This window comes from Equus przewalskii, chromosome 10, assembly GCF_037783145.1.
Source record: "Equus przewalskii isolate Varuska chromosome 10, EquPr2, whole genome shotgun sequence".
Lineage (NCBI taxonomy): Eukaryota > Metazoa > Chordata > Mammalia > Perissodactyla > Equidae > Equus > Equus przewalskii.
In genome coordinates, this window is record NC_091840.1 from 58,563,206 (window position 1) to 58,581,962 (window position 18,757).

The 18,757-nt window shown below is 37.4% G+C and overlaps 1 protein-coding gene across 5 annotated transcripts in view; it reads left to right on the plus strand.

Annotated features, from left to right (window-relative positions):
- Positions 1-18,757, plus strand: part of ULK2 (unc-51 like autophagy activating kinase 2) — an 84,230-nt gene that overhangs the window by 17,554 nt on the left and 47,919 nt on the right. For all 5 annotated transcript variants that reach the window (XR_011523696.1, XM_070563560.1, XM_070563562.1 and 2 more), the window contains exons 6-13: positions 424-597; positions 1,464-1,537; positions 3,147-3,248; positions 4,347-4,405; positions 6,115-6,197; positions 9,580-9,627; positions 9,987-10,075; positions 15,956-16,127. Coding sequence is in view for 4 of the 5 variants with exons in the window: in XM_070563560.1 (XP_070419661.1) it covers positions 424-597; positions 1,464-1,537; positions 3,147-3,248; positions 4,347-4,405; positions 6,115-6,197; positions 9,580-9,627; positions 9,987-10,075; positions 15,956-16,127 (801 nt within the window). In the remaining variant the exon portion in view is untranslated. The remainder of the gene's footprint in view (positions 1-423; positions 598-1,463; positions 1,538-3,146; positions 3,249-4,346; positions 4,406-6,114; positions 6,198-9,579; positions 9,628-9,986; positions 10,076-15,955; positions 16,128-18,757) is intronic.

Consider the following 18,757-nt stretch of genomic DNA (forward strand, 5'->3'; position numbering starts at 1 on the left):
CTTTTTAAAATTTGTGCTCAGGCAATGCTTCGAATTAAACATGGACAGTGATCCTAGATATCGACCCATGTGAAGGGGAGCTTGCTTGTTGGCTTGTAGAGGAGACTCATGTTTGTTGAGCACCTGCTGTGTCCACAGTAATGTGGCACCTTCAGCAGTAAAAATGGGACAGGAAAAACAAAAACGGATACCAGTGGAAAGAAAAGGTCAAATGTAAATCAGTTCTCTTCACAACAGACTGATTAAAATTTTTGAAATATCTGATATCTCTTAGACTTAAATTGTTAAGGTAAAAAAATGAAAAATGTGAATCCCAGTCTCTTATTCCCTTTATATTCTTTACAACTCAATTCTGATGGTGGAATATGCAGACGAGGTTTGATTTTGTGTGCTTAAATCTTTATGTGACTCCTTTTCTACCAGCTAAAGGAACTCTGAGTGAAGATACTATCAGAGTGTTTCTGCATCAGATTGCAGCTGCCATGCGAATTCTGCACAGCAAAGGAATAATCCATAGGGATCTGAAACCACAGAACATCTTGCTGTCTTATGCCAATCGCAGAAAGTCAAGTGTCAGTGGTATTCGCATCAAAATAGGTAAATGTCCTGTATTTCATGCAAAGAACATTTTTGAGACACACTGTTTTCAGATAGTTTTGCTTCAGCTCTAATAAATGATAGATTTTGTTGATGCACTTTTGAAATTTTTATTGCATTCAGTGAGGTGCATTCAGATATGTGAACTCATTACATTATTGGCAGCATATGCTAAATTTCAGAGAGGGCCAAGGGGCCCATGTTAGGAACTCTAGTATGAGCCACAGCAGTAAATCTTGCTTCTTCTCATCAGAGGGAGGCTGATGTGTTATGGTTGCTGGCAGCAAATTAATAACCCTGATTCTTTACAGCTCATGGGATTTTAACATAAGGGATCTAAGAGGCTATTTAGTTCAGTTTATTTATTTGGCAGGTTTTTTAGCACTTGTGTATCTCAAAATTATTCGAAGCAGTTTGTAATGCTAGATTTTTTTTAAAGTTTTTCTCTTGGTGGTTAGAAAAATAAATTTTTAACAGTATTTTAAGAAATTTCTGATATATAGATTACATCTGTTATGTGGAGGAAGACAAAAACAGTTCAAATTCTATACCTGTAGTGATATTTAATGAGAGCTGTATTAATGAATCATTTATTATAATTAGCATTTTCTCTTGCAGAGCTTGATGCTCCCTCCTTGGTTAAAAAACTGGCAGAGCAGTGACTTGTACAATTGGTGATTACTACTGTTTCTTAGCTCGTCAAATCGAAGTAGCTACTTTTTTCTTGGGTGGAGAGTCTTATTCAATAAGCTGTTAATTTCTTGACAATTCATTTGTGCCCTCTTGTGTCTTGAAGAATTATATGATCTATGTTAAGTGTGAGCAAAGGTATCATTTGTTTTTCTCCTTTTTATTTTGTGAAATAGCGGATTTTGGTTTTGCTCGTTACCTACATAGTAACATGATGGCTGCAACTCTGTGTGGGTCCCCAATGTACATGGTGAGTGAGTGTTTGCATCCTTGTGTGTTTACAGCACAACACCATAAGCATTGGAATTTAAGTAGAATCTTGTTTCCAAGTAAGATGTGGTTTATATATAGTCCGAATTGTTATAATATTACTAATGTTAATTATATTACCAATATTGCTATAATACAGGCCTGTCTTTTGCTTTAGCATAGTGGACTGTAAAAGTCAGTCATCTTTGCCTGTTGGTTTTTATTTTTTTAAAAAATTGGTTACTATGGTAGAAATCCCCTATTAGATTAAACTGAAAATAAAGATTGGTGAAGTGTGGTCATGCTATACTTGTTGTTTAATCTTAGGAATACTTAAAAAAAAACAACTTTTTGGGGGCACCTCGTCAGCTATAGGATATCTCATCTTTTGCATGTCGTCTCACTTGACAAGATCCCTATTTTGTAGAAGTTTTTTTAATCAGCGTCACACTTAAAGTTGAAAAAAATCTTAGTTTTCCTCTTTATCCTTTCATATGGATATTGTCATGTCTGATAGAGTGAGGCAATGAAACTTCTGAACTAATGTGAAGTACTAAGCCAGGAAATGCTGTAATTCTGGAACTTCAGAATCCAGCAAAGTAAATAAATGTGCCTATTTCACTTCTAAGTTTAAAATGGATTTATGTTCAATTAGGATTTCCTCTAATCTAAAATCAACTTTGAGATTAAGGGAACTGGTAATCAAAGTTCAAGAAAAAAATTTTGCATTATATTTACTTTCTGGATTGTACTTTTACTGCTTATATAATAAACTTTATAATTTAAGAATTATTTTGCACTTCTTGAGTATGAAATTAGTTAAGCCTTGAACTACTAGCCTTGAGGATAGAGAGTGTGCTTCGGCTGATTATTAAAGGAAATTGAGTCAATAAGAATTTACTAGGGACAATAAATAAAAGTGGAAAATAAAATTTCATTATCTCAAAGTATATTTGACATTTCTATGTAGTGTTTCTCCTGATTGACGGTATTTTTAAAAAGCAACGTCTAATGAGAGGTGGGAAAATAGCTGTAACAAAGCAGTGGAGAAATGCCTTTGCTTTTAAGACCATTTTTATTGTGTTTTTATCACTTAAATGACAGGAAAAAAGGGGAATAATAATGCAAACACTTGTGTACCTACCATCCAAATTCAACAAAGTCAGCATTTTGCCATCTTTGCCTTAATCATTTTTTTTAGAAACAAAATATTTCAGAGACAGTCCCAGTCCCTTTTGTACTTCTCTCTCTTCTCATTTCCCCCTCTCCTACTGCAGAAGTAACCTCTATCCTGTAATTGGTGTGTATTTTTCTTTATTACTATTTTAATACTCATGTGTATTTTATGTGTCCATAATAATATATAGAAATGTTTGTTTCTGCAAGTTGCTTCTTTTTGTGTAACATTGTTTTTGAGATTTATCAGTAAATCTCAATGTAAAAGTGTGGTCCTGTATTCATTGCAGTATCATTTGATTAGGGAAATATCATAATGCATTGCTTTTATTTAAGTAGTTTTGTTAGGAGTGTGACCTTTTCCAGCTAACTAATATATGCATGTTAATTATGTAAATAACACGATGCATGTCTTGAATTTTTTTTATCCCCAGGCTCCTGAGGTTATTATGTCTCAACATTATGATGCTAAGGCAGACTTGTGGAGCATAGGAACAGTGATATATCAGTGCCTAGTTGGAAAACCACCTTTTCAGGTAGCCTGATTTTTTCTTATGTGCTCAGTTTTGGGATCTTCTCCTTTTGCACTTGCCTTTGACTTATAAAATGGGGAATGCTTTGGAAGCAGCATTTTTGGTTCCTTTGTGACTTACTTTGATTTTGTTACAGGCAAACACTGCTGTAGTACTAGTGAGCCAGAACATCTTTTGCTTTTTTATCTGCTTTCCCTTGGTAGCTGGACTGGGCATGAAGCCTGTGATATGTTTTCCAGACTAGTGAAAACTAGCAAGGGTTGGGGCTAGCAGCCTGCTGGGAAATGGGTATGAAAAGGTGTTAGGGCTTCCTGCTTAACCTGGTTTTGGGGTCCTGAAATCCAAGTGAGGAGTAGAGCTGGTCTGAAAGGTCACTGGAAGCTGTATCTCCAGCTCTCTATGCCTGTCACTGCTGAGTGAGAGGGAGTTAATGGTTTAGGCTTTACGGAAATTACTTGGGGTGGGTCTCCCTCTCTTCCTCTCCCGTAACGTCTTGTCAAAAAGAAGCCATCCAGAATATAACCATGACGATTCCTCTTGAGTTCATATTTCCCGGTAACAAAGAGCTTTTTTGAATCTGAAAACTGGAACAAAGTGAAATTATTTGCACAAGATGATATTAAAAATCAGTGCCACCACCAGGTTAAACACTTAATTTCCCAGTCTAGTTTGTATGTAGAGGCAGCTGCCCTGATTCAGCAGCTCTTATTGTGAGGGTACTAACTGTTGCTATGGAGTGACTGAAAAGTAGCAGTGTTCTTAATTCTCTTCTTGAATCCCTTGACAGTCCTAAGGTAAGATATACCCTGACTTTACACAATAAAAATGTACCTGTTGGGTAGGCCACATAACCTCCAGAATAGTGGTGCCTAAGTTTCAGGCCTAAGTTTCAGAGAGTCTGACCTCAGAAAAGATACGTTATGCCCAGATATGGAGAATTTGCATGCGATTTCAGAGGTTATATAAGTTCCTGGTGCCCATCTGTGTCCTTCAGCAAGGCATGACTTTCAAGTTCAGAATCTGTGAGCATTGATCATATGATTTGGAATTTTTACCCCCGTTGTTTAGGAAATTAAACCTTTTTTTTTTTTTTTTTAACAGGCCAATAGCCCTCAAGACCTAAGGATGTTTTATGAAAAAAACAGGAGCTTAATGCCTAGGTATGTGTTTTGATTGCACTGGGTTTTTGCTATTGATGAATACAGTGTTGTTTATTTGAACTCTGTGTTTTATGTATTTGCATTATTGAATCTTTTTTCAATTGATAGTAATGAGAGCATTTATTAGGATAAAAATCCACAGGGGCCGGCCCCGTGGCGGAGTGGTTAAGTTCATGCGCTCTGCTGCAGGCGGCCCAGGGTTTCGTCGGTTTGAATCCTGGGTGTGGACATGGCACCGCTCATCGAGCCACACTGAGGCGGCGTCCCACATGCCACAACTAAGAATATACAACTATGTACCGGTGGGCTTTGGGGAGACAAAGGAAAAAAAATACAAATCTAAAAAAATAAATAAATAAATAAAAACCCAGGAAATTAAAAAATTATTAGCTCAGCATAGGTGCCTGTGTAGTGTTGCACCATTTTCTTTCTTTTTTAAAATGTTAAGTGTATTAAAAGAAAAAACTACAGAAGTTATATGTGTTCTTTGAGGGGAGGGAGATGAAAACAAAACATGTGTGTAAAGTACAAAGTAAATTCTCCCTAGGCCCTCCCCAACCCTAAAGGAAAACAAGAGTTTGCAGTGTATCTTTGGAAATCTTTTTTTTTTTTCAAGTTCTTTTTACACGTTTGAGTACTTGTTTGTGTTTGTATTTACACACACATATAGTTCAATACAAATTACATCATGCTTTGCAAATTGTTCTGCAACTGTGTTTTTACTCTGCAGTATAGCATAGAGGTTGTTCTGCAATAGTATGTAGAGAACTACTGCATTCTTTTAAATGGCTACATAGAGTCCCATGGTTAGAGGTATAGTATTTTGTTTAATCGGATCCCTGTTTTCATTTTTTGGTTACTACAAACAGGCTTTAGTGAAGAGAGAGTAAGAGAGAGAGAGAGAGAGAGAGTGTGTGTGTGTGTGTGTGTGTGTGTGTGTGTGTGTGTATGTACACATTTGTGCATTTCTTTAGGATGGACTCCTAGAAATGGAATTGTTGAACCAAAAAGTATGCTCTCCAGGTTGGCCATCCTATTGATACAGCAGCATGAGAGAGTGCTCCTTTCCTCATATTTCACCAATGTGGGATGTTATCAGACTTGATGTCTCACAAATAGGGGAGGATCAATTAGTTATTAATTTAATTTGCATTATTCTCTTTATTATTGAGGTTGGTTCTTTTTTATTTGTTTAATGTCCTTTTGTAGTTTTTTTTCTGTGAATTGTACATTCTGATTACTTACTCATTTTTCTAATGCCTTGTTTGTCTTATTCTTACTGCATCTCAGGAAGCTGTGTTATTTCTCACTTGCATTTATTTAAGCTCTGCCCCTTTCCAGACAGGATTAGAGGTGGCTCTTTTTCCAATAGAGAGCTCCGCAGCAACTGTTAGTGCAAGGTTGAAGTTGTCTTAAGCCTTCAGATTGTCTGTGCTTGTGAAGTGCTTTATTCTTGCAGATAGTCCAGCAAACAGTAATAAGCACATATAGGAATCTTCCCAAATTGATGCTATTTCTCAAAGGCAATTGCTTAATGTTTTTTTTTTTTTTTTTCCTTTAAAGAATGAGGCTTTACCATGGTCATCTTGGTATAAAATGTAGTATTTGTGAAACTGCATATACTGTTCATTTGCCATAGTGAAGGCAAAAGTCATGTGGTTAACATACATAAACTCACCACTTAGTTTGTTTTTTTCCCTTTCCCCCAGCATTCCCAGGGAAACATCACCTTATTTGGCTAATCTCCTTTTGGGTTTGCTTCAGAGAAACCAAAAAGATAGAATGGACTTTGGTAAGTAATATTTCCAAATTTTGTATGCTTTCTAATATCGTTTTTGTGTATTCTGAAAATATTTTTTTAAAAAGATACTATAGAGGTTTCAGAAGAAAAAGTCAATTTCACTTTTCTTTCTATCTCTTTTTCTTTTTTCTTTCACGTATTTTGTAAATATTTATTGAGTGCCTGCTATGTTCTAGGTACAGTGGGTAGAGTAATAAACAAAATCCCTGTCCTCATGATGCATATATTGTAGTGGAGGAGAGAAACAATTATGAAATATGATTATATGCTATAAGGCATTATATAATTATATCATCATATGATTATATGATTATAAGGCAATAAATACTATGGAAAAAACATAAGAGAAATGGGGGTGGGATGGGGATTGAAATTTTAAATAAGGTAGTCAGTGAAGATCTTTCTGAGAAAGTGACATCTGAACAAAGACTTGATTGACAGGTGTGAGGTAGTGAGCCATGTGGATTTCTATGGAAAGAGCTTTCCAGGCAGTGTGAAGAACCAGTACAAATGTGCAAAGGTGGGCATGCCATGTAAGCTGGAGGAACAGCTGGACAGGCTGTTAAAGAATTCGGTTTTTGCTTAAAGTGTGATGGGGAGCCAGTGGAGGGTTTTGAGCAGAGGAATGATATGATCTGACTAGTGTTTTAAAAAGGATCAGCCTTGTTGCTTGTTGAGAACAGACTGTGGTGAGGTAGAGGAGAGCAGAGGCAGGGAGACTGATAAGGAGACTAGCAGTTACCCAGGTGAGAAATGAAGTAGCTTAGACTAGGGTAACAGCAGTGGAGGTGGCGAGAAGTTGTTGAATTCCGGATCTTTTTGGAGGTAGAGGCAACAGCATTTACAGATGAATTGGATATAGAGTGTGAGAGAAAGAGAAGACTCCAAGATGACTCCCAAGATTTTTGGCCTGAGCAACTGAACGAATGGAGTTGACGGTTACAGAGATAGGAAAGACTGTGCAGATAGAGCACGCTGTGGGGGCAAGATGAGGAGTTTAGGTTGGCCATGTTAAATTTAAGATGTCTATTTGACATCTAAGTGCAGATACCAGAAGGCAGTTGGATTTCAGAAGAGAGGTCTAGGCTGGGCATATATTTGGGAAAAGATCTGGGAGGAGAAATTTTAGAATCCTGGTAGAAAAGTCCGGAATCTTGAAGATGGGGTTTAGGGAGACAGGGAGGGGCAGCTCCCTGTGTGGTGACCCTCGTGAACATGTGCTTTGTGGCAGCTTGGCCCTAACTGTGGCTTTAGGAGAGTGGGTGATGGTTGCCTCTTGTAGGCCATGGCCTCTGTTTAAGAATTTTAGATTCTTAAGGTGGAAGCTGATGTCATTGATGTTGAGCCTTTCTTCTTTTATAAGATAAGCATTTCATTTTTCTTTAAGTTATCACAGTGTATCTTCAGATAATATGTTACCACTTCATGTGTAATGAAAGGACTTGGAATGCTTAATATTGTAGAGATTATCCAGTTGTTGAAGGTCTTGAAAGAACATTTATCCCTGAAACTGTTAGGGTCTCGGCAACCCCACCTGTTTGGGGGATAGTTTGTTAGCTTGTCCTTATCAATCTTCTGTAAAAGATTGTTCTTATCAATCTTATGTAAAAACAGTGAGACTTGAAGATGTCAGACCAGAAAAACCATAAGGCATGTTTTATAAAAACGCTTATCAAATTAACCCTGGTCTTCAAATTTTTAGAAAAAAGTTAAAACACTTTTTTTCTGTAGTAATAGTTGTAATAATAATAGAGATTTGCAAAAATTTAGTGCAGAATTTTGGACTGTTAATGTATATTTTGCAAATCCACAAGGCTTCTGGATCAGGCAAACTGGGGTTTGAATTCTGGTCCCTCAACTTACAGCTCTTTCACCTTGGAGAAGATGCATGGCCTTTATGTGCTTCAATTTCCTTATCCATAAGAGGAAGACAATAATATCTTGAGTGGAAGTTTGTGAGGATTAAATGAGGAAGTGGTATGTGAAGCACTGAGTTCATTGTTCTAGGAAATGTTCTCAGTAGACGATAGCTCTGAAAGCTTCTGTAGGGGGGAAAGATGAATAGTCTGAATATATATTTTCTTAAAGTTTTGTAAAATTGGAATTAAATTTCAGTTCATGTAGCTGGTAAATATTTTTTATGTTTCAGAAGGAGAAATTAAACTGAGTTGCTCTATGACCATGAGGAAGATGGGTCAATAGTGACACAACACACTTGTGGATAATAGTTTTAAAATTATAGATTGTGTTAAATGTTTATATACTTCCCATACCATAGCAATTGGTTTGGAAGGTGGTTTTAGAGTATTTGTGTTCAATCAATCTAGTTTATTTATATCTTTTCTATTTCATCCCTATAATGTGCTTTGTAAAAGCATAAAAAAATCTTACATGTTAAACTAGAGTTTATGTATATATGTATATTGATTTTTGTTCTAAAAAAGATCTAAGGTAGAAAACTCATGATTTTTTCCAAAACCTTCCACATTTCCATTCCTTAGCAAGTCTTGTGGTTGATATTTACTCTGAGGGGCTTTGGCTATTTATTTCAGTGAAACTGATGACGTTCTTCAGAGTGGAAGATAATTTAGACTAAACCTGAGTTAAGCTGATTCCTGATCTTGTATTACCTCGTAAACCTCATGTGGGTACTGTGCTCTTCTCCGTGCCGGCTCTGTGATATTTAATATCATTCAAGTCTGAGATTTAATGATAAATGAGATCATTTTTGTAGGTTTTTCTATTTATTTTGTAGAAATAATGAAATAATTTATACATTCAGGAAAATAAAAAGAGCAAAATAATGAACTGTCATGTACTCACTTATTTATCTAATTAGCAGGCTTATTGTATAGGTTTTATCCTTGGTGGGTAGCTGAATAAATTAAATCAAATTAATAGTTTTTAAAAAAAATGTGAAACCAGCTGCAGGAATACTTATTGTAGGATAGAAGGATAGAATTTATCCTACAAATCAGCTGCCTAGATTTCCTTTTAGGACGATTAACAGCCATGGTTCAGAAATGTGCTTAGCAAGGGCCTGGTGGCTGCACTCCGTGCACTGTCTGCTGAGGACAGCACATGTGGAGAGCATGCCTCCTTGCGTTGCCTCGGGTGTGCTGTGTTGGTAATGTAGGTTTTGAAAATTCACAGTTGTTATTTTAAATTTTTCATTGATTAAGAAATACTTATAATTTGATAATTTTTATGTATTTATAAAAATAGTGTGTTCCAACATTGAAAGGAAATGGAGGCTACGTAAAGGAGTTAGTAATTATTTATGATCTCAAAGACACGTTGACTACATTGACAAGATTAACCTATCTGCTAGTCAATGCCAACTTAAAGGTTGCATTGTCATTTTTCATTACAGAAGCATTTTTTAGCCATCCTTTTCTTGAGCAAGTTCCAGTAAAAAAATGTGAGTATCCACTTTTTGAATTTTTACTTAAAGAGTGAATGTAAGCTTAAGGAAAAACTACTATTTTGTATTACAAAATTAATTTTTTATGGTGCTTCTCAAGATTTCATTGAGGTTTTCTTAAATACTTGTAGTTGTGTTTATTTAATAACAGTTCTGTTTTTCCTTCCAAATCCAAGTCAAAATAGTTTTAGTAATTGCCGCGTTTTTAGTTTCATCAGTGGGAGCTGTAATAAGTAGGTGAACGTGAATTTTCGCTCAACACAAAGATGTAGTAGTCTTGACAGACTTTTCTATAGACAGGTGATGTACTTGTACTACTAAGTGGTGTTTCTCTTCATCGGTGTTTCTTACCCCAGCCTGCCCAGTCCCAGTGCCTGTGTATGCTGGCTCTGTCTCTGGAGGCTCCTGTGGCAGCTCTCCATCGTGTCGTTTTGCCTCTCCACCGGTAAGTTCTGGTTTTATTAAAAATAATTTCAGAGTTAGTGCTATTGGCATCTGTTCACAAATGGAGCCTGCAAATATGTTGTGGATGTTCTTTTTATGTATAATATTTACTGGTGCAACTGAGGCTTAGGGAAGAGCGTTATTGTTGGGTCAAATGGACCTAGATTTGGACCTCTGCTCTTACTTAGCTGTGTAAGCTTCAGCAAGAAATGTCACCCCTTGGGGCTGTTTCTTCTGAATAGTGAGTGCAGTGCTCTCACCTTTTTATGCCCTACGGGGTTGGGAAGGATGATACTTGCCAACAGAGTACCTTTTACATGTGGATAGGTAGCACATAGTGATTTTATCTGAATGTCATAAGCATCAGCTTGGATATTTATTGTACTCGGAATTTCCACTGGGGAGGAGTGACGTCTGAGCCAGATTTCACTGGTTTAGATTCCCGTCATCGTGATTGCTGGCCCTGTAAGGTTGTTCCACTCCCACCTCTTCCTTCCCCTGAGGGTCCCAAGCCATTTCCTCCCTGGCTGTCTTCCCTCCATTCAGAGTACTTCTTCCTGATCCCGAGAACTTCTGATCACTTCTGGTCACTACTTCTTCCTACTAGAACTCTCCTAGGGTCTTACCTTACCTTCTGTACTTTTCTAGACTAACCCTTCCCCTAGATCTCAGATGTAGCTTGAGAGGGTTGTGACCTTAAGGCTTTTCCACATGCTGAAGGTCAAAGGGATTTTGTGTCAGCTATTGTGAGTATTTTCCGGATTAGCCTGGCAGACGTGAATTTTCTGAATTCTGCTGGCAGAAGGGAGGGGGAGCCATAAAAGGAGGTGATTGTATGCTTAGTGGGTTGAGGCAACTCAGAGGTTTAAGAGTTGGGCTTGGGAGCTTTCACATCCCTTACTTGCCATATTAACTAGGACAAGTGACTTAATCTCTCTGAGCCTGTTTTTCATATGTAGAGGGAGTATAATTTACCTACTTCATAAGATTTTTTAAGGATAAATGAACAAAAGCATCTACTACAGTGCCTGGCACACAATAAATACTCAGGAAGTGGCAACTGCTATTATTTTCCAGGGAAACCTGATAGCCCATAGCTAAAGCAGGTGCTGAAGCAGCCTCTTGCGAATGGATGAGACCTAAAATGGACAAAAGACCTTTTGCACAATCCTGCAGATTCAAACCAAATAGAATAAGCAGATGGGCTAATAAGACCTACATTGTATTCCCATGAATTTAAGAAACTAAGAGGAAAAAAAAATGTGTCGTATATGCCCTGTTTCAGTCTGGAATATAAAAAAATATCACTGAGGGGCCAGCCCAGTGGCACAGCGGTTAAGTTTGCACATTCCACTTTGGCGGCCTGTGGTTTGCCGGTTTGGATCCCAAGTGTGGACATGGCACTGCTTGGCAAGCCATGCTGTGGTAGGTGTCCCACGTATAAAGTAGAGGAAGATGGGCATGGATGTTAGCTCAGGGCCAGTCTTCCTCAGCAAAAAGAGGAGGTTTGGTGGCAGATGTTACCTTGGGGATAATCTTCCTCAAAAAATTAAGTAAGTAAATAAATAAATAAATAAAATACATCACTGAGTTTGGAGTGCTTCGGGAGAAATGTAGAGGACGTGTATTGACACGGAAAAATTATAGGCTTTATTTGGAGCCAAGCAGAACTGGTTTCAGTGCTGGCCCTGCAGCTTGCTCACTGTAACTTTGGGTAGGTTAGTTCCAGAGCTGTGCCATGGCTTCCTCATCTGTAAGGTAGGTCTCATTAATTCTTGGTTGAAGGGTGGTATCTGGTAACATGGAAGCTGCCTAGCCATAGTTAGTACCTGATAAATTGTAGCTTTATTCTGAAGGATACAGTGTAACACATAACATGAAAAGCAAAACTTATGCTAGAGAAAGAAGCAACAGGGAAGAATCTGATTATGGGAAAAGTGTGGGAGAGCAAGAATAAAGGAGCCTGTGGGATGGTAGAATGACCCAGGGATGAGAAGGAGAGGAGCTAGTAGGAGGCACATTGAGCTGGAAATTGCTTTGACTGGAGAGAGCATGTTGGGGTTTTTTGTTAGATGGGGAAGCGTTGAAAGGGAGAGCAAAACAGGAGCTGGGCCTGCACTGCTAGGACAGAGCAGAATGGAGCCAGCAGGAGGAGTGAGGAGGTGCCGGAGAGAGGGGAGGCATATTTAGATGCTGAAATGTTGGTGGGGAAGACCATTTTTAGAAGGTCTTTATTTAAAGTAATGCTTGAAGTGAACATAGAAAGGAAAGCTTGAGAATAAAAGGAAAGCAGGAACGTTTCTGTATAATTTCCCATTAGTAAGAATAGAAAGATGGGATGGTTTGATAGGCTTTGTTTTTAACGTAATCTCCCAAAATTAAGATGATTTCCTACATGCCTCCGCTTCCTTCCTAGGGCTGGAGTAGACTGTAACTGAAGGTTGATGCAGGCACACACCTATAACCTTCTCTTTTTTACTTTTTCACACAAATATCCAGCTGCTACTTTGTTCCAGAGAAATCTTTGAAAGGAAAGAGAAAACAAAAACAAAAGAACCATAACAAAAAAATCACTCTTTTAGTTATGATACTGGCTATCAGTTAAATGTTATGTAGATAATATCTCTTGAATATCTATTTATTGGTTTCATAATGTTTACTAAACGTCTACCTTGTGTGAGGTTCTGGTTGATATTAATGAACAAGATGACCAGGTCCCTGGTCAAATTAAAGAAAAAAAAATTTCATAATGTTTACTAAACGTCTACCTTCTGTGAGGTTCTGGTTGATATTAATGAACAAGATGACCAGGTCCCTGGTCAAATTAAAAAGCCTACTAAGGGCTTTTAATTTAATTGTGTAGAGAAGAGGCAGTAAATCAGTCACTATTAGAAGTATATGTATATATATATCTTTATTGCCTGTGGGAATGTGGATGAGGGGCATGAATCAGAGCAGAGCTCAGGAAGGCTGCTCAGAGAGGGCATTGAGCTCAGTTTTCAAAAGAGTAAGGTGAATTAGTAAAAGAATGGTCTTGTAGGCAGAGGAAACCCCTTCATGAAGTCATGGAAGCATGACCCACTGAAGGAATTCTGTAGCCCTCCTTGACCACTTAAATTAAAATTTGTTAGAATTAAGTGAAATTGAAAATTCAGTTCCTTACACTAGCTACATTTCAGGTACTCAGTAGCCATATACAGTTAGTGGCTCCCATACTGGACAGCTCGGATAGAGAACTTTTCCGTTACTGCAGGAAGTTCTGTTGGACAAGGCGTCTCTCAGCAGTTCAGTCTGGTGGATGTAGAGAGCATTGGTAGAGTAGTGAGGGGAAAATAAAGCTGTAAGGCAGGGAGAGGCTATATCTTGACAGAATTTGGGCACTGTGCAAAGAAGTTCAAACTTTAGCCTTAAAGCTGAGGTCAGCCATTTGAGTGATTTTAAGTCGAGGCATCATATGATCCACTGTGTGTTTCAGCTAGATTCTTCTAAAAGCAAGTGGAGGACAAGACTGGAGACAAGTAGAGACTGGAGAGGTCTCTGTTCTAGAGGAAAGAGAGCAACCTGAGACTAGCTTTTTTGTTCTGTTTCGTTTTTTTGAGGATAAGAGCCTGAACTAAGGCAGCAGTAGGAAAGGAGAAGAGAGGGGCCAGGGAAGAGAAAGGTGAAGAGTGTGCAGAGCATGGAGCTTGCTTGAAGCTGGGACTTAAGGAAGAGGGAGACCTTGATGGGGACTGAATGGATGGATGATGATGAAGTCACTCAGTAACGGAGCCTGGGAGGTATGCTTGGAGTATAAAGGTGATGAGTTAGTGTTGTACAGGCATGGATGTATTATACAGGCAAGTGAACAGAGGGGCCTAGAGCTCACTGGAGAGATTCTAGGCTGCGGAGTCATCAGTATGTGTGTGGTAGTTGAAGGTAGGAGAGGGAGAGTGGTCACTAGGATGAGTATAAAAAGTGTGAGGAGTAGAGGGCCCAGGGTGGCACCTTGGGGAATTCCGTACCCTACTCCTCCTTTAAAGAGAAATGAGGAGCCAGTACCCACAAAAGAGACTAAGAGGTAGGGTGAAAAGCAAGAGAGAGCAGGGTCATTCAGTGAGGGGTAGAGAGTCAAGAAAAAATGGTGCACAGTGCAGGCATAGCAAAGAATTTGAGTAACTTAGAGAATAGGGGAAATGTCAGCAGGACTTGACAATAGGAGTTGTTGGTAGCTTTAGTAAAGGCAATTTTATTGGAGGGTTGAAGGGAGAAAGTGGATTATAGTGGGTTAAGGGATACATGGGAGGTGAGGAATTTGTGTCAGTGAAGATTGATCACTTCAAGAAATATTAAGAAGTGAAAGAGCGAGAGAAGATGGTAACTGAAGGGTTGCAGGGATTTGAAATGTGACAAAATTAAACATGTTTCTGTACACAGATGGAAAAAAACCGGAGTAAAGGAAGAGGTGAAAGTGTCAGGAGCAGAGGGGAGTTGATCTCGGTCCTTGAGGAGGTGGGGGAGGAGGGAATTAGAGCACAGGTGGAGAGATGAGTTTTGAATGCAAGGAGAAGCCTCTCTTCCACCAAGATGACAACCAGATAATTTTGTAAATAGCAGAGGAAGAAATTGAGAAAGTTCCTGCCTAAACCACTGGAAGAAATTGTGGAGTTAGACGCTTGGAATCACATGTTAACTCGACTGCTTTTTAGTTGTGTGACGTCAGGCAAATTTCCTAATGTTCTGAATTTTGTTTTATTTATATTTGAAATGGATTTTAGAATAGGCTGAAGTTAGATAATACATGGAAAGCTCTTAACAGTGCCTAGCCCTTGGTTGGTGCTCAGTAATGTTAGTCCTTCCATCTTCTATTCCCTTTATAATCTTGAGACGTAAGTTCTCTTCAAAAAGTGATCAGGAGATTTTATGGGATGTGTATGTCACACACACACATGAAGCCATAAGAAGATTTGAGACTGATTTCATTGCACAGTGACATTCAAAGGAACATTAGCAGTGAATTGGGTGTTTAAGACTTGGGTTTAAAGAGTATTATGTAGTATTTTTCCTTTTCTTAACTAGAAACAAATGTTAAACAGGGTAATGGGGATTTAACACAATACGTTATGAAGTTCATTGTTTTAGAAAACCATTGTATACAAAGACATTCAATTAGAGTTGTCACTAGAGTTTTTGAACCAGGCAAATGCCAAAAGATACATAGTTACTTACGCCTCAGTATTCGGTATTCGTTTAAATATATTTATACGCTCTTCTTCCCTTCCTGTCCTGTCTCCCACAAACTGACTCCTCTCCTTAACAAAAGAAAGACAAAAGGAACACACCGACACCTGTAAGGTTTTCCACATCTTTCTGTGAGTGTAAATAAGTTTCTAGGCTTAAATGCAGTTATCCTTCTTGATTTGTTTACTTTTTTACATAACATACTCTCTTGCTTTCCTGTCTAATGTTTTCTTCATTGGAGATTTAAAACTTTTCCTGTGTGCAGGGTGTCATTAATTTAAAGTCCCTGGACATTTTGTTTCACCCAGTAAGTGACCAATTATTGAGTATTTGCTTTGCTAGGCCATGAGCTGAAACTGGGGATGTTGAGATGATAACAACTCACCTCAAAAATTTCAGGAGAGGTGGACATGCACCTGTGATAGGTGGTATGATGTATTTTTTTAAGTATCATTTTTGGAAAACATTTTAGAAGACTTTATACAAAGACACTTTAAACTGTACATTTGTAAGGAGAAGGATTTCCAAAGAGATTTTTTGAAATCTTAGATGGAATTGAACTTTATGCCCACTTTTATGAAAAAATATTCCTTAGTCTAATGGCTGTTCTGACTTGCACTTTATTATTAGGCCAGTTTTAATTTTATGTTGTTAATTTTAGTCCCTTCCAGATATGCAGCACATTCAGGAAGAAAACTTATCCTCCCCACCGTTGGGTCCTCCCAACTATCTACAAGTGTCCAAAGATTCTGCCAGTACTAGTAGCAAGAACTCTTCTTGTGACACGGATGACTTTGTTTTGGTTCCACACAACATCTCGTCAGACCACTCATGTGAGAATCTTTTATACTTATACACATTATATATCTTAATTTACTAGACTAGCATTTTTTTTTTAACCTTTATATCATGCTCTCTTGTGTAGGGTACCTTTTCAAATGGACATTTTATTTAGTTGTTTGAATTCCCAGAATTATATACTTACCTTTCTAAAATCTCAGTCATCTTCCGTAAAACAGTATCTTTGGATTCTGAAGGTAGATGGAAATTTTATAGGAAATGATCTCAAATTCTGTTTGTATCCAAAAAGAAAGGAATAGAGAAGCTAGCAGAATGAGTAAAAATTAAATTTAAGGAAAGGAATTAAAGGAAGACCTCTTTTGGAAAAAACCTAAGAGTAAAAGGAGTCTTAAAAACAATTCACAAGATATTGGCTTACATTCAGGAATGAGCTTCATAAATATGTAGAAAGAATTTTTATGAAGGAAGCAGAATCCAAGATGACTAAATACAGTTAGTGTTCTGTGGAATAGTGAAGGGTACCAAAAAAAGTGCAAAAAATAGAAGTTAGATAAAACCATTAAAAAAGAAGGAACCATGTTTTGATTGTGAAGGAATAGAATCAGAAAAGCTGGATATTTGATATACCTTAATAATTGAATAATGTTAAGTTGACCATGTGCAGGTACAGATGGTTGGAGATATTTGTATCCAGAGGTCTATTTAGTTTTTTGTCAAATACTCAGTAGTTGCTTGTGTTCGGCACTGTGCTGGTTGTTGTGAAGGCCGTAATGCCCAGACCAGACACCCTTCAGGATTATTTGGCCAGGGAAGGGAAGACACAGCAGTAGGTGGCAGTCGATGATCAGTGCTATGAGAACTGGGGGTTACCTTGAAACATCATCCAGTACAGTGGTTTTATTTCATTTTAAAAGGGAATCAAAACTTAAAATTATGAAATATTTCAAACAAAATAAACATCAGATATTCGGATCACCCACCATGCTAATTTTATTTATGGCAGTGTGTTGCTGTATTTCTTTTAGATGTCTCTTTAAAAGCTATAGAGTGCTGACAGCACAGCTAAACTCCCTTTTCTCATTCTTCTCTTGCCAAGATACATTCTTCCCCTAGATCACTTTATACTTCTTACGTATGCTTGTATCCATAAATATTGTACAGTACCTTTGTGTTTTTACGGTTTTAAGTAAATGGTATATAGAATGTTTGTTTCTATAGTTTGTTTTTTATTTATATTTTTGCTGTGTATCTAGATATGTATCTAGATGTGTGTCTTGTTCATTTTAATATCTGAATTTTGAGGTACAATAAACTACCGTTTATCCATTTCCCTACTGATGGTTTATTGGATCATTTCTATCTTTTCACTATTCACAATGTATTGTAACAGCTGTTCTTGTGCCAAAATTTCTTCCAAGTGGGAATTCTAGATATGTACAACTTCAACTCTGTAAAATATTGGTACAAACAAGTTGTAGGCAACAGTCTCTACCATGCTGCCCCAATGTTATAATGGTACCTTCTGAAGATTTTTATTATTTTTTTCATATTTAACTTCACCTGGAATTTGTTTTTATAGATGGAATAAGGTAGGGATCTATCAATTTTCCCAGCATTTTTTATTGAATATTGTCCTTTGTCCACTGATATGCAGTTCCAGATTTGTCATATTAGGTTTATATGAAGGATTGGGTTTTAAGGTTTTCTATTCAGTTCCATTGGTCTGTTTTTGTCTATATTATAATAATTTTTAAATTCTTGTCTATCTATGTGAGATGGGGGTGGGGGTGATGGTAGAGAGCATCCTAGTAGTCTTTGGAATCACTCTGGCTATTCTTGGCTCCGTTTCCCACCAAATAGTTTTAATTTCAACTTGACAAATCCTAAAAAAAACCATTTAGGGATTTTGGTGGGAATTATGTTGATTCTATAAGACCTTTTCAGGGACACTTAGGATCTTTACAATATTAAATTGTCTACCCAAGAATGTTTGTGTGTTTCTCCACTTATTTAGGTTTCTTTAATGTGTTTTGATACATATTTATACTTTTCTACATAAAGGACATTCATATCTTTTGTTTTATTCTAGTTACCTTTGTTTTTTTGCACTTGTGTAAATATTGTCTTAAAAAAATTTTTTTTCAAAACTCTTCCTGTCGAGGTCTTTTTGTTGCCAAATCCCAGGGATCATTTCTCAGTCATCTTCTTTTTGATGTGTGCACAGCATTTGTTATGGTTGACCACACCCTTCTTTTTAATTATCGAAAGTTTCTTGTTATAAAATATAACATACATATATTTTTTAAAAGATTTTTTTTAGAGCAGTTTTAGGTTTACAGTAAAATTGAGAGGAAGGTACAGAGATTTCCCATATACTCTTCCCCCTGAGTTCATGGCCTTTCCCATTATCAACATCACTCCGCAGTGTGGTACATTTGTTACCAAGGACGAAGCTCCATTGACACATTATAATCACCCAAAGTCCACAGTTTGCTTTAGAGTTCACTCTTAGTTTTGTATATTCTTTGTGTTTAGACAAATGTATAATAACACACCCATCATTATAATGTCATACAGAATATTTTGACTGCTGTAGAAATCCTTTGTGCTCTCCCCACCCAACCCTTGGAAAACATTGATTTTTTTTTATTGTCTCTATAGT